The sequence below is a fragment of the Lissotriton helveticus genome, chromosome 9, assembly GCF_964261635.1.
Source record: "Lissotriton helveticus chromosome 9, aLisHel1.1, whole genome shotgun sequence".
NCBI classification, from domain to species: domain Eukaryota; kingdom Metazoa; phylum Chordata; class Amphibia; order Caudata; family Salamandridae; genus Lissotriton; species Lissotriton helveticus.
This window is the reverse complement of record NC_136070.1, coordinates 520,765,381-520,778,903: the sequence shown is the minus strand read 5'-3', so window position 1 is coordinate 520,778,903 and position 13,523 is coordinate 520,765,381. Positions and strand designations below refer to the sequence as shown.

Here is a 13,523-nt window from a genome sequence, read left to right as displayed (position 1 = left end):
TTCTTTATTTCTTAGCTCTGAGCTGTGCCCAGATGCACATCCGTGCCCTCTGCCCTCGAGTCCAACAATGCCCGCCCCACTTCCTGACCTGAAGTGGTCTCTGTCCCCTCCCCTGGGTCGAGTGCAGTGTCCTAGTGCCCCTGACTCAGGTCACTACATCTCCCCCTTTGTCACGAAGAGAATGCAATGAGAGAGAGAGAGATGGATCTAGGTATATGTCGAGAAGAAAAAGGGGAATGAGAGAGATAGAGAGAGAGAGAGAGAGAGAGAGAGAGAGAGAGAGAGAGAGAGAGAGAGAGAGAGATAGAAAATGGGAGGAATGGAGAGACAGGTATTTGTCCCCATCACTACATTTCTTCAATCAGTCTTTTTGTTTTCTTGCTCACTCTTCTTGGACAAGTCCCTTTTTTTTCCTCCTGTAGGTCCTTTTCTTGTCCTTCACTCTTATCCGTACCTCTTCCTTCATCGTCTATTGTTCTGTTCCTCTCCTGTGCGCCGATGTTTTCTGGTGCACTGTCATCTCCGTCTTCATCAATGGTCTTCACTCCTTTGAAGTGAGAGCTATTTCTTGTTATTCAGTACGGCCCTAATTCTACTGTGATCGTTGGCCCCTTGACCTCTGTTATTGTTAGTTGGTCCTTTGAAAATGGACTGTCGGACTTTCTCCGTTGTCGCTGACGTACCACAACCTGGTCCCCTGGCTTGAGGTGCACCGGAGTGGCATGTCACCTGTTGTCCGCATATGCTTTCATCTTTTCCATTGCCTCTTGGTCCCTGACAGCAATGCTTCTGTGATCTGGTGATCTCTTCGCCTCTAGCTGGGGTAGCCTTGTTCTGCTTGTCCTTCCAGCACTAACTCAGCTAGACATCTATAGTACCGTAGTACTTGACAGAGTGCCTGTCCTATGGAAATCTGCGCCAGCTTTGCTCTCTGGACTGCCTTCTTTATTTTGCCCATGACTCGCTCCACCATGCCATTCGCTTGTGGCCACAGAGGCGTTATCTTCCTGTGGTGAATGCCCAGGTAGGTCATGAATTTTTTGAACTCTTCCCCTGAAAATGGAGGACCGTTGTCTGTCTTTAGCGTCTCTGGTGATCCCCAGGCTGCAAATATGTCATCCAATATTGGTAATGTCGCAGATGCTGATGTCGAGGAGGTGTAGCGTACTATGGGAAATCTTGAGTATTCCTCAAAGATCACGAGCAGGTAGTTTCCCATGTCTAGCAGCCCATAGAAGTCTGCTGCTAACGTTGTCCATACTGCCTTTGGAAGTTCTGACATTTGTAATGACTCTGGCTTTGCTGGTGGGCCTGTTGTTTGGCAGATGTGGCAGCTCAGTATGGTGTCTTTCGCCATTCTGTCTAGGCCAGGGAACCATACCTTCTCCCGTAGAATCCTCTTTGTTGCGACCATGCCTCTGTGTGACTCATGGGCTAGACTGACAGTCCGGCAATGTAGCCCTCTTGGTATTATATCCGTGTCCTCTGCCCTCGAGTCCAACAATGCCCGCCCCACTCCGTGACCTGAAGTGGTGTCTGGTTCCTGTCTTCTCCCCTGGGTCGAGTGCAGGGTCCCAGTGCCCCTGACACAGGTCACTACAATTACAACCTATGGAACTTGTAATATGGGGACGGGATAGCCATCACGTTTGTGACAGAGTATCCCATCCGCAAAAGATTGTAATCAGGCCCTAAATCCAGGCGCCAGTGGAATGGCACTGTATGAAGACTGTATTCTAGTGTTGTGGATGACTGCTGGGCCCCTGCTTCTACACTGCAAGTTCCTAGCAACTCATTGTCTGAGGAAATAGGTAGCAAGTGTGTGCTCCTCTTGTAGTGCTGTCACATGCAGTAGAGGTGAAGAGCATTTTTTTCAAATTCAAATATATTGTACAATTATTTAAAATTATTAAAATGCTTTAAAAAAGTACATTAATGGAATGTTAACGTAATTAATTGTACAGCTAATGACTTACAAATCACCCAACGCCTGTGTTTTAAAAAAATAAGTGCAGGTACTCACCAAAGTGCGTGATGGATAGTGGGTGGCGTTTGGGGCGGATATAAGGGTGGGGCAAGGGGCAGTGTTAAGGGTGGGATAAGGGACGGGCTAGGTTTTTGACCTTTTCAAGCTTTGTATACAAGAGACCTTCATGATTGTAAAAATGTTGGATGTATCCGTATATGAGTTATTACAGTTATATCCATTTACGTAGAACTTCCTAATATATGTTTGTTACTACCCAAGGTAGCTCTTTTTAGCAATCTTAGAATAACAAAAGATTGAGGAAAAATGGTAAGGTTCTAAACGTTTGTCTTGTAGTTTGCATGCAGCTCCTTGATGTGGGGCCATAATTCACTAAGCTTTATGACAAGGATTTTAACTTGTGACAAGGGTCTCTGCAACAAAAGCAGTAACCAACTGAGCTATCTACAAAAAAACAAATCTGTGATCTGTATGTTGCATGCTGTGCTTTACAGCGGGCACATACACCCTCTATGCAATTTTATGGTGAATCGAACCTTTGCCTGGAAAGCACCAAGATCAGGTTATTAATTAAAGTAATATCAATCAATCAGGGGTTTGTATAGCGTGGCAACTCACCCGTAAGGGTCTCAAGGCGCTGAGGGGGGTCTGCTGATCCGTCTGGGTGTGGAGGTTCAGTCCAAGAGCCAAGTCTGAGGTCCTTCCTGAATTGGGTCAATGACGATTGCACAGAACTTACTACGCCAGAAGCAGTGTCCTGAAAGAATTACCTATTAATTATGAAAAAAAGCAAAAACAATGGTCATTGCTGAAATTTGTTTACATGCATGATGTATGAGGACTTCCGCAAAATATGAGGATAGGGGCTGGGTAGCTCCCAGGATGGTCAAGCTATGTGACATATTCATCCATTCCCTGATGGTTCTATCTGTGTTGTGTACGCTGGCATTTTTTAAATCCCATATGTATAACAAGAAAAGGAACTATAAATCCCAGAGTGCAAAGCATTTCCAATTACAATCCAGAACTCTTTTGAAAGTGTCACATATTCCATAGACGTTCATGTCTCATTTAGTTTAAGGCTGGTTTTCCATGTGAAACAAGAAGTTGCCAGTTTGTTTTAAATGCACTAGACCAACCAGTAAAATGTTTGTTTTTTGAAAGTTTGTTTTCCCTTTTATGTCTTTTCTTGGAGGTTAATCAAAAAGTTGTAGGAAAGGTCAGAGATTTACTTTTAAGCAAACAGGTATAACTGCAAATTTCTGATGGGCGACACTTTCCAGTCATTTAAAAAAATGCGCATGCTAAAAAGCTGTACTGCCCAGAACAATGCGTCCCATTCCCCCGCGCATTAGGTTTTACAGCCACCTCTCTAACCTCGCTGTGTAAGGTCTAAGGAAACATCCTTCAGCCACACACCTCATAATGTTTTATTTTTTTGTTTTAAATAACGCTGATGGTACTGGAGCACTTTACATGAGCACCATCCGCATTACATAAACTCCCATTCCTGTGATTTTTAAATCACAGGGTGATAAGGTGATTTGCACAGAAGACGCCAAGACTCCAACCTAGTTCCCACTCCCAAAATCATCATCTACTGCCATAATATCTCATGCTCTCACAGAAGATCGGCGTGTCCTGGAGACAAGTTCTACTCTACATGCTCTCTTGTACTACTTTAGCCTTCCATCGTGATTTAAAGGCATGCTTAAACACCTGTATAGGGTGTGCTGAAAGAGCTGCCGAGGTATCCGTTGATAAGAGCAGCACCACCTGTTCAAAGCCAGGCCCCTATGAATACCAGTACTCTCATTGTCCAAGAAGAAGTACCGGTACTGAAGGGGAAAAAATAAGCAAATGTTGGTAATCGGCAGAGGTCAGTACAGGGCCATTTAAAGCACTGCCCAACATTACTATACTAAAAAGTTAAGGGCCCTATTATGAGCAGGTGGAGTGTCCTCTGCCCGACATCGTCTCGGTCATGGGACCTAGCGATACCCGGTCAGCGGTCCCGAACGATTGATTAGGATGCATCTGAACACTGTTTGATCGCATGCCTAAACTTTACAATGGGGGCATGTTTTCTGGCCAGAATACATGCTCCAATTGTAAAGTAGGAGGTGAAGTTCATCCCTGCACCCTGTGGCAGGCACCTCAAGTTGCCTGCCAAGGGGTGCAGGGATCAACAGTGGAGCACTATAGGTGCCCATGAGTCTCCAACTGGAGGTCGTGCAACCATGGGGGCCCCCAAAGTCGAGTTCCGCTGTTCTTTCTGTGTCAGAAAGGCCAGCAAAGAAAGGCTGTCGAAATCCGACATAGTAAACCCTTGGGCAGATAGAGCCGCCCTTGAGGTTACTGACAGAATTCTGGCTGGTGGATGGGCGCCCCGAGCTCGTCAGAGGCCAGTCGGAATGATTGGTCGGATTCCTTTCCAACTGCCTCTATTGTAATAAGGCGGGTGGAAAGGAATCGGACTGGCATATTACAATGTTGTCGGAAAGGCTCCGACCAACGGTCAATGCCTTTTCTGACAGCATCGTAATCGGCCACATAGTATTTCTTTTTTGTAGTTTTAAACATCACAAACTTGGTCCAAGGATTGTTGTGCTCCAGGTTACATTACGTTTTTTTTTATCACTCGGAGATTGGGGAATTTGCCCAGAATCACAAGGTGTTGAGCTGAAGATGGCACTTGAACCGAGTTCCCTAGTGACAAAGTGGCAGCACTGGCCGTTAAGCCTCATCATATAGGTGATTGTATAATTCCTAATAAACATATTTTTGGAGTATACATGGAAGCATTCCTCCCAGTCCTGCAAAGCGAAACTAAAAGTATGCTTATTAGTTACAGCAAACTGTGACTATACATTCACCTGATACATTCTTACCTTTGTCGCATAACAAATACAATAACCACATCAGCATCTCAGTTTGAGAACATTGTTATTAACCCAATTGCCAAATAGGAACATCAGGTTTCTGCAACGGGTGTAAAATGAGCCCTGTGGGTTTCATTTGACGAAAGAGGGACATGGTGAGGTGCTGCGAGGTTTAGCATACACCTCTCTTATTGTTTGCCTCTCTATTAAAGTGCCTGGTGACACTGAGACATTTGTGGCTTGCTGTGATTGTGGTTTGCTGATGTTGATATCATAGTATTGTCTAGTTTTATGTCACAGATTGGCTGGGCATTGCATGAAGTTTACCATCTCTGAGTGCTAATAACATGTATTACTTACAAATATTGTTTCAATTACGCTGTCAATACCCGAGGCAGCCAGGCATCAGCGTGGAGTGCCTTGTCAACAATCATACTGCTCTTGAAATGTTAGAATGAGTCATTCTGGGGTGATTATTGCCTGCTTGTGTCATTGTATAGCTTTGTGGCCGGGCCATTTCAGACATCTTTGAGTGCATTCTTGATCCACACAGTTTAAGATTCTCTAAACAGCACATGCAGGTTGTACGTAGTTTAAGCATAACTAAACCGGGCATGGAGATTGCACACAGTTCACGTATCTCTAAACAGCCCAAGCAGGTTGTACAGAATTCAAGTATCACTAAACGGTTCAAGTATAACCAAACCGTGCATGCAGATTGTACACTGTTCAAGTATCACTAAACAGCACATGCAGGTTGCACACAGTTCACGTATCTCTAAACAGCCCAAGCAGGTTGTACAGAATTCAAGTATCACTAAACGGTTCAAGTATAACCAAACCATGCATGCAGATTGTATGTACACCTTCAAGTATCACTAAACAGCACATGCAGGGTGTACAGAGTTCAAGTATCACCAAACAGCACATGCAGGTTGTAAACAGTTCAAATATCACTATATAGCACATGCAGATTGTCCACAATTTATGTATCTCTAAACAGAACATGCTGGTTGTACAGAGTTCAAGTGCCACTAAACGGTTCCAGTATAACCAAACCGTGCATGCTGATTGTACACAGTTCAAGTATCACTAAACCGTGCATGCAGATTGTACACAATTCAGGTCGTAACACTCACGGCGTTGTGGACTGCCACTGTCCACAACGCCGCTGCAGTGGAACTACTAGGGATCTTGGCAATGCCGGCAGACTTGCAGTGCTTTTGCAGTGGTCTGCCCGTCCGCATTGTAATCCAGCGGTCGGAATGCCAGGATAGTAGGTGGTCGGACCGCTAAACGACAACTGCAGTCCCCGCACCGCCAAAGTCAAAATTAGGCCATAAGTCAAAGGGGTTACTTCGGAAATACATTTGCTGAACATGAATTAGCACAGTGTGTTGTGCTTACAAATGGCTTATGTGGTGCACAGGACTGCAGATGGTGTTTCAAGCACACCTCAGGGTGGTTGCCTAAGTTATTTGTAGGACATGAGTGTGTCAATGTCTTCTGAGCATTGGCAGCAATTATGCTGCCGCGAGGTTGATGCTTTTCGAAATGGAGAGTGTTTGGTTGGATGTAATAAGATATTTCTGCAACACATAAATTTATATCTAAACAAAGATAAAACAAAATGCACAACTAGTATTTTCCTGCATTTGCACAGGAATGAAGTATACAAAAAATATTCATAGAATCTGAGCATGCACCTGAGTTTTATGTGTTGCAATCTGTTTTTCACTTAAAAATTGTAAGTTTTATTTTCAGAGACTTGAACCTGTTGACCTGCCAACAATATTGGCTTCTGAGAAACTATTAAACAAAGCTGACCAGACAGCAAAGGTAAGCAATTTCAAAACAGCACAGATTACAAGCATAGTTCACTAGGAAAACTGGGCACTAGAGCATTTGGGCGTGCAAATGTTTCACTGTATATATACTACCCGCAACTAGGACTAGAGCATCAGTACGAAATTCTTGCAAATGTTTGTTTCCCATTATACAATATTGTGCAGCCATACAGCAAATCCCAACATGTTATAACATGACAATCTTCGGGCTACGTTTGGTGACTAGGAAACCACTTTTCATCAAGGCATAGAAGACCATGGTAATGTCTGTGTTCGAAGGGGCAGATATCAACGTTTCTGAGTGAATTACACACACCTGCTGTTCTCAGTGTTTATTTTTTTGGTGAATCACATGGGTGTTTTTTTCAGTGATTTCCCATTCTGTGAAATTCAGCTTTTTATCAGTGTTTACACATTCCGACGCCAAAATAAATTGAAAAAGCCAGAATTGTTTTATTGCCCATAGTACTTTTTATCATGCATAAATGCACTTTGCTGACTTTTAAAGTATTTAGTGTGAGTCAAATTGAATCCTGTTTTTCTTTCTTAATTCTTGCATTTTTTACCACTTTTTCTCTCCAACTAATCCTACACCTTTGCTTTCCCTTCCTTCTTCTCCTGAACCTCCTCCCACTTTTGTTTACCCCTCTTTTTGCCTTTGCTACTCCATGTGCTTAATATTGTCATGAGCCACCCTTTGCCTTCCTCCCATTTATTGTTTGAGCCTTGACATTGTATCCAATTCTTCTTTCTTCCCCTTTTTTACTATCTTCTACCCATGTTTCTCAACCCCTCTCTCTTTATTTAGAAATGGATTCCTTCCTTTCACTTTTCCTTCTTTGTTTGCGTCCCTTGTTCTCTTCCTTCTTGCTATGCCCGTACTCTCAGACTAACTTTCCACCTCTCAAACATATAAGAAATCTCAATTAATTTCAATTTATTTATGTGCATTCGGTCAAATTAAACTTTTAATTAAAAAAGATTAAAAACAGTTTACATCAAGGTAGATTAATATAGATTGTCTAGGTTGTCATAGAAGAGAAATTATGAGAAGAAAAGTGTGATGAAGGGTTATTAGCAGTGGTTAGTTTAAAGTGTGCACGGGGATCCTGTCTGGGATAGATACCAGAACCTTTGAGTAGATACTGAGAACATTACATTCAGGTCCCTGAATGTTCAAATGCTGAAGTTTGGGGCTTCTATGTCCTTTCTACAGACTTCCACCTTTTGATTTTCACCTTATTTGCTACAGAGACAGTTCTGGAGACTTTGGAGCCCATTATGATGTCGGGCGGATTGCCCCTGCCAGGCTGGCGGTAGCCACCGCCAGCCTGGCGGGGGCAATCCGCCCAACATCCACACTCATTTCCCCCCCGCCATATTAGTATGGCGGGGGGGTCCTCGGCAGACGGAAAGACCGTCCGCCGCTTTTCCGCCCCGGTCGCCTAGCGGCCGGGGCAGAAAAGGAATGATATGGTGGCGGTGTCTATCAGACACCGCCAGCCATATTATGATGGTTGTGTTTAGGTGCCTTTCCGCGGTGGCGATGCCGCCATGGAAAGGCATGCGGTCTTCACTCTGGGGGCCCCCTGCAGGCCCCCAGAGTGAAGTATAGATGGGGGGTGCACACGGGGGGGACCTGTGATACCGCCTTCATTTGCATTAACAAAGTGGCAGGCACCGCGCGGTGCCTGCCGCTTTGTTAATGCAAATGCTGAAATGCATTTTTAGCATTGTGGTGGGCGGTGCAGAGAGCACCGCCCGCCGCAATGCTAAAAATGCAGGATGTGCCCGCCACTGTGGCAGGCACATCCTAATACCCCCCACGGGACCCCCGCCCTTATGGTGGGCGGTCCCGAATTCCGACAGGATGGCGGGCGGACAAAGTGCGCCCGTCATCCTAATGATCCCCTTTGTTTGGAGGATCTCTTGCTGCTATCCTTTGCATTTTACTTCATATTTTAGGATTAAGCCCAAAAGTGGCCGGGGCAGAAAGTGCAGGCAGGTTAGAATGAGCAAGTGTGAACAGAGTAGGAGTCGTGCATGTTCATTTTCTGAAATTATTTAGCTCATAGGAATTTCGTTTCTTCTATAAAAAGCCGTGTATTCTGATCTTGGATCCCAAGGAAAAGAATCCTTGTGTCATTCCTAGGTGTTCGTTAGCTTTAGATTCCCGTTGCTTATATTAATATTACAGGGATAACTTCTCGATGGCAGACATTCTTTATATTCTCTTCTACATCATCAATTTGAAGTATTATCCTACATTAGCAAAGGCATCTCTACACATCCTAAGAGAAACTCTGTTGATTCTGTAGAGCTCAGTTCTTGCATATTTTCTGCAGGATCTCTTTTCTTCAGAAGCTGTACCCTTTGCAAAAGGGGAAGACACAGTTGCAGTTTTCCACTTGCTCACTGTTTCAGTCACATATCTTTGTTTCTACTTGATTTCAGCAACATTTTCCGTCTCTCTCGTCGATTATTTTGAACTTTGCAGCATAGAAAAGACTCCAGTCCTCCGGGTTTGCAAGTTCAGTCATGTGAAGTTGCACGTGGTTTGATGGGTTAAATATATTTCTCCAGTGTAGATATTTTGGTTTATCAAGTTTATCTCCTGTGTATTTTTCTTTATGACTCTGCAACTTAGTTTTAGTAACTTGTTAGTTTGTGGCAGGCTTTGTTCATTAGCTGCGCTCACAAACTGGACATTGTCAATTGACCAATTAAATCATTCATTCAGGATCCTTTCCTTATGATCGAGAGGAGTGCCGTACATGACAAGATCTGTCCTTCATTCATACACGAGGCTGCTTGCTGGGCAGCTCTCTTTTTGTCTGTATAGCTCATTGCTATCGTCATGCTGGTCAGATCAGGGGCTCCAGTGCCACAGATAGCGTCTATCAGAACATTTTGGGCAGTCTGGGACCAGGGTTGGATTGGGGGTAAAAATCGTCCCGGGCAAGCAAAAAAAAAAGTGGCACACATTTGCATATTGCCTTTCCGTAAAACACTGCTTTGGCAAAATTTTATAAAAAAAGAAAGGGGGGGGGGCGTGAGGGGGGTGGGGGGAGCAGGGCGTTAAAAAAAATGGCACGGATTACTTTACACTGGTGAAACACGCCTGAAACAAGTAAAGTCACATTTGCTCAGGCCCCCTGACCTCGCTCAATATGCATATATTAATGGTCCGGCCCAGTGAGAGCAAGGGAGTGACACCCCTGCCGTTGATAAAAGGGAGGTAATGGACACCCATCTGCCTCCAGAAAGGCCACTTAGGCACCCATTGGGCCGCTGGCGGCATCGAACAGCGCAGAGCTGTTCAAATTGGCCCCCTAGGCTGCTCAAAAAAGCAGCCCACAGCTGGAGCTCGGACACCGGCATCTCAGGCATTGCCCGAGTGTCCACGTTACCGATCCGACACTCTGGGACATTTGTACAGCCGACATCCAGACGTTTCTTGGGACTCTGGCTAAAATATTGCACAAATGATGGAGTCCTCATGGTCTGCCCCATAAAGGAGTGTGCTTTCAGCTTTTGTTCTAGGTATTTCAGGAATGTATTTGAGAGCTCTACTGCCATAAGGTTTGGCTTGCCTTGATGTGTCTTGTGCTGCCCTCCTTTTTCACTGCTCCAGAGGTGTCCGTATTCCAATTTAGTGATATGGATATTTTACTCCAATACAGGGAAACATTTTTCTAAGGTCTTCCCTGCCATATAAAATCTCTCTTTTCCATGTATTCTTCTATTTTTACTCTCCCCCTCTTTCAGCCTGATTCATCAAGGGGCCGTTTTGCGAGCCCCTAATAGCGAATCATAGCGATTCGCTATTAAGGACTCGCAAAACGGTATTCATGTAGGAATTGCTAAATAAATAGCGATTCCTACACATTCCTTATTTGCGAGTAGCAAATTGCTAATCGCAAATAAGGAAAAACTCCCCATTCATTCCTATGGGCCAAAAGGCCCATAGGAAGGAATGGGGAGTATTCCTTATTTGCGATTAGCAATTTGCTACTCGCAAATAAGATAGCGATTTGAAGGGTGCCAGGGGTGTCCAAAGGACACCCTGTAGCACCCCTTAAATTCACATTTGAACAGGTGTTGCGCACACACATGTCCAAAGGACATGTGTGTGTGTAACATGCAAAAGAAAAAAATGCACTTAAGTGCTTTTTACACTATTTTCGCAATTTACCACCAAGTCAGACTTGGTGGTAAATTGCGACCAAATATTGCAATTTCGCAATTTCTAATTGGTTGATGAATTGCATTTAAGGAATCTCTGTTAGAGATTCCTTAAATCCAATTCCTCGCAAATATGCAAATTCTTAAATAGCGATTTTTGCATTTGGGATGATGAATCCCAAATGCAAAAATTGCACTCGCAAAAGGCAAGATTCTGAGAATCTTGCCCTTTGCGAGTGCAATTTAGCTTGATGAATCAGGCTGTAAATGCTTACCAACTAGCATAAGGGTGACCATCTCACAGGCACAGTTTCTGATCTTGCACTTTTAAACTACAAATCGTTGCTATCAAGTTATGTCTATTGAAGAATTGCAAGACCACAACTCTATGGAGGCATTAAGTTGTCCCATAAAAGCCCAAGCTGGAAGAAGTGTCCGTGTTGCCATTTAGTGAGGTTACCATCTGACCTCTATTTCTATTTTTGCTATATTGGATCTTGTGTTTTTGTCTGTCTGAACCATGCAGAAATCAAATATTTCTCATGCTTAAGGAATTCACCCAACTCTCCATTGTGGATTGTGGTCAGCTAGATTACGGAGAGAAGTATGAAGTCCGCAGGTGAGTGAAGCACAATGGAATAATAAAGTGGGGACTTTTTTGTCTCATGACGGCATCAGAAAAGGCATTCCAAAATGTCTGATCGTGCAGCTGGAATCTCTGCCCACTTTACCACTGGACCTATATCCTAGGCACAAACTGGAGGTTGTATCTTTCAAATAATTAGGTAGCCCTTGTTGCAAATAACTATTTCATTATGCACACCACCATAATTGATTGGGATACGTGCTGACCGTGGCATCTATGGAGATTTGTGATGGGTGCCCGAAGGAGGTGACTTTTTCACATCTAAAAAGAAAAGCCCCAGTAATAATTGTGCACATCCTGTAAATTCTTATGTTTTTATAAATGTGTAGGAGGAAAGCCCTCTGTGCTGGAAAGGATGCAGAGAAGATGGGGTGTTGAAACATATTCTGTGGCTGTGCCCCAAACTGAGGCCCTTATGGGCGATGGTCTTAACACAAGTAGAAGACACCACAGGCCCTGTGCCCAGAGGTGATATCGGGCCACCTAGCCCTGGGCATCTTTCTGCTATATGGCCCAAGGGGACGCGTAATCTTCCATTTGCTGCTGGTGGTGAAACAGACTATTTTAAGCTTGTGGGGGCACCACAGCCCAGCTTCGGAAAAGAAATGGCTAGAGAGACAGTGGTGGATGTTGGAAATTGAGAAATCGGTGGCTCAAGCACATGGTGCAAAACGGACATTTGCCAAGCAATGGAGCCCATTACTTACTTATTTTAGTACAGACTACAATCAACTCTCATGCCCCTAGAGGCTTCGAGCATTGAATATTCTGGATGACTCCAGACTGGAAAGCTATTATACTGCAATACACCCATCCCACAACTCTCAGTGCGAGGCATGACCTCGGCCATCCAGAAGCAGTGGAGGATCATGCCTCATTTGACTGGGAAAGGGGCCTGCAAATGATGGATACTGGGAGACGGGGGAGTTTTGGATGGGTTGCATGGGTGCAGGAATAGGGGGAGGTTGTTGTGCTCATTCCCATAACACCACATATGTTACGCTGTTTAACTTGGTTCCCCTGAAAACTGGAGCCCAGTGATAGTTGTATGTCAGTTGTTGAAAATGTTAATAAAAATAAATTTGAACCTAAAAAGAACATCTCTACCAACAACTATCAACTATGGATAGAACAATCAATAACCCAAATCAAACTTAAAATAACTAAACAAAACAGGAACATTTATGAAATGCTACATAAAAAGTCAGATTCTTTTTAAATAATAAAGGAGATGGCTACCTAGAAGTAATAGTTACATCACTATTATAAAGCACCTACCAATATCCTCACAACTAAAATACAACACAAATTTACACAAGCAATCTAAAGTAAATATTTAAATAATTGTTTTATAAACCAGTCTATGGTAACAAATATATTAATGAAGTACAAAAAAAGAATGATAAATAAAAATGATTAATTTTAATACTTCATTTAAAATACTGATAGGAAACCTCCTTATTAAAACACACATATATAAAACAAACCATTGTAATCGCAGTAAAAGCAAAATACATGTAGATAATAAACTATAGCATTTACTACCCCAAAAAAAGTAAAAATCTTCTATTCACAGTAGTATAGCTCATGTTCTTACCACCGCCACTTCTAAAAAATCTAATTCACCAAAAAGTAAAAAAATAAAGAGAAAGAAACCCAAAACAACTCAAAATGAAATCTCCATATTAAATTCACCAATGTAATCCACATTCATTGAAAACAGTTAAAAAGAAATGAAAATTTCAAAGGGAAAACTGCTCCAGGAAGTTAAAGAAATAATGTTGGTTTAAATCAAAGGAAAATAACTTCCTTTAAAAAAAACATTAGAAATTGTTGCACTCCGACTTCCAAACCTGAAAAAAAAAACATACCCACTTCATCGATATATACTTCCCAAATACAATACAAACATAACATTACAACTCTACAAACGTAGTAGAAAACAAGGCAATATTTACAATAGCATAGTACTGCTA

At 43.1% G+C, this 13,523-nt stretch overlaps 1 protein-coding gene across 1 annotated transcript in view; it reads left to right on the top strand.

Annotated features, from left to right (window-relative positions):
* The window catches only part of CCDC198 (coiled-coil domain containing 198), a 161,175-nt gene that overhangs the window by 90,897 nt on the left and 56,755 nt on the right, over nt 1-13,523 (top strand). The window contains exon 3 of the mRNA XM_078662093.1: nt 6,634-6,708. Coding sequence (XP_078518219.1) covers nt 6,634-6,708 — 75 coding nt within the window. The remainder of the gene's footprint in view (nt 1-6,633; nt 6,709-13,523) is intronic.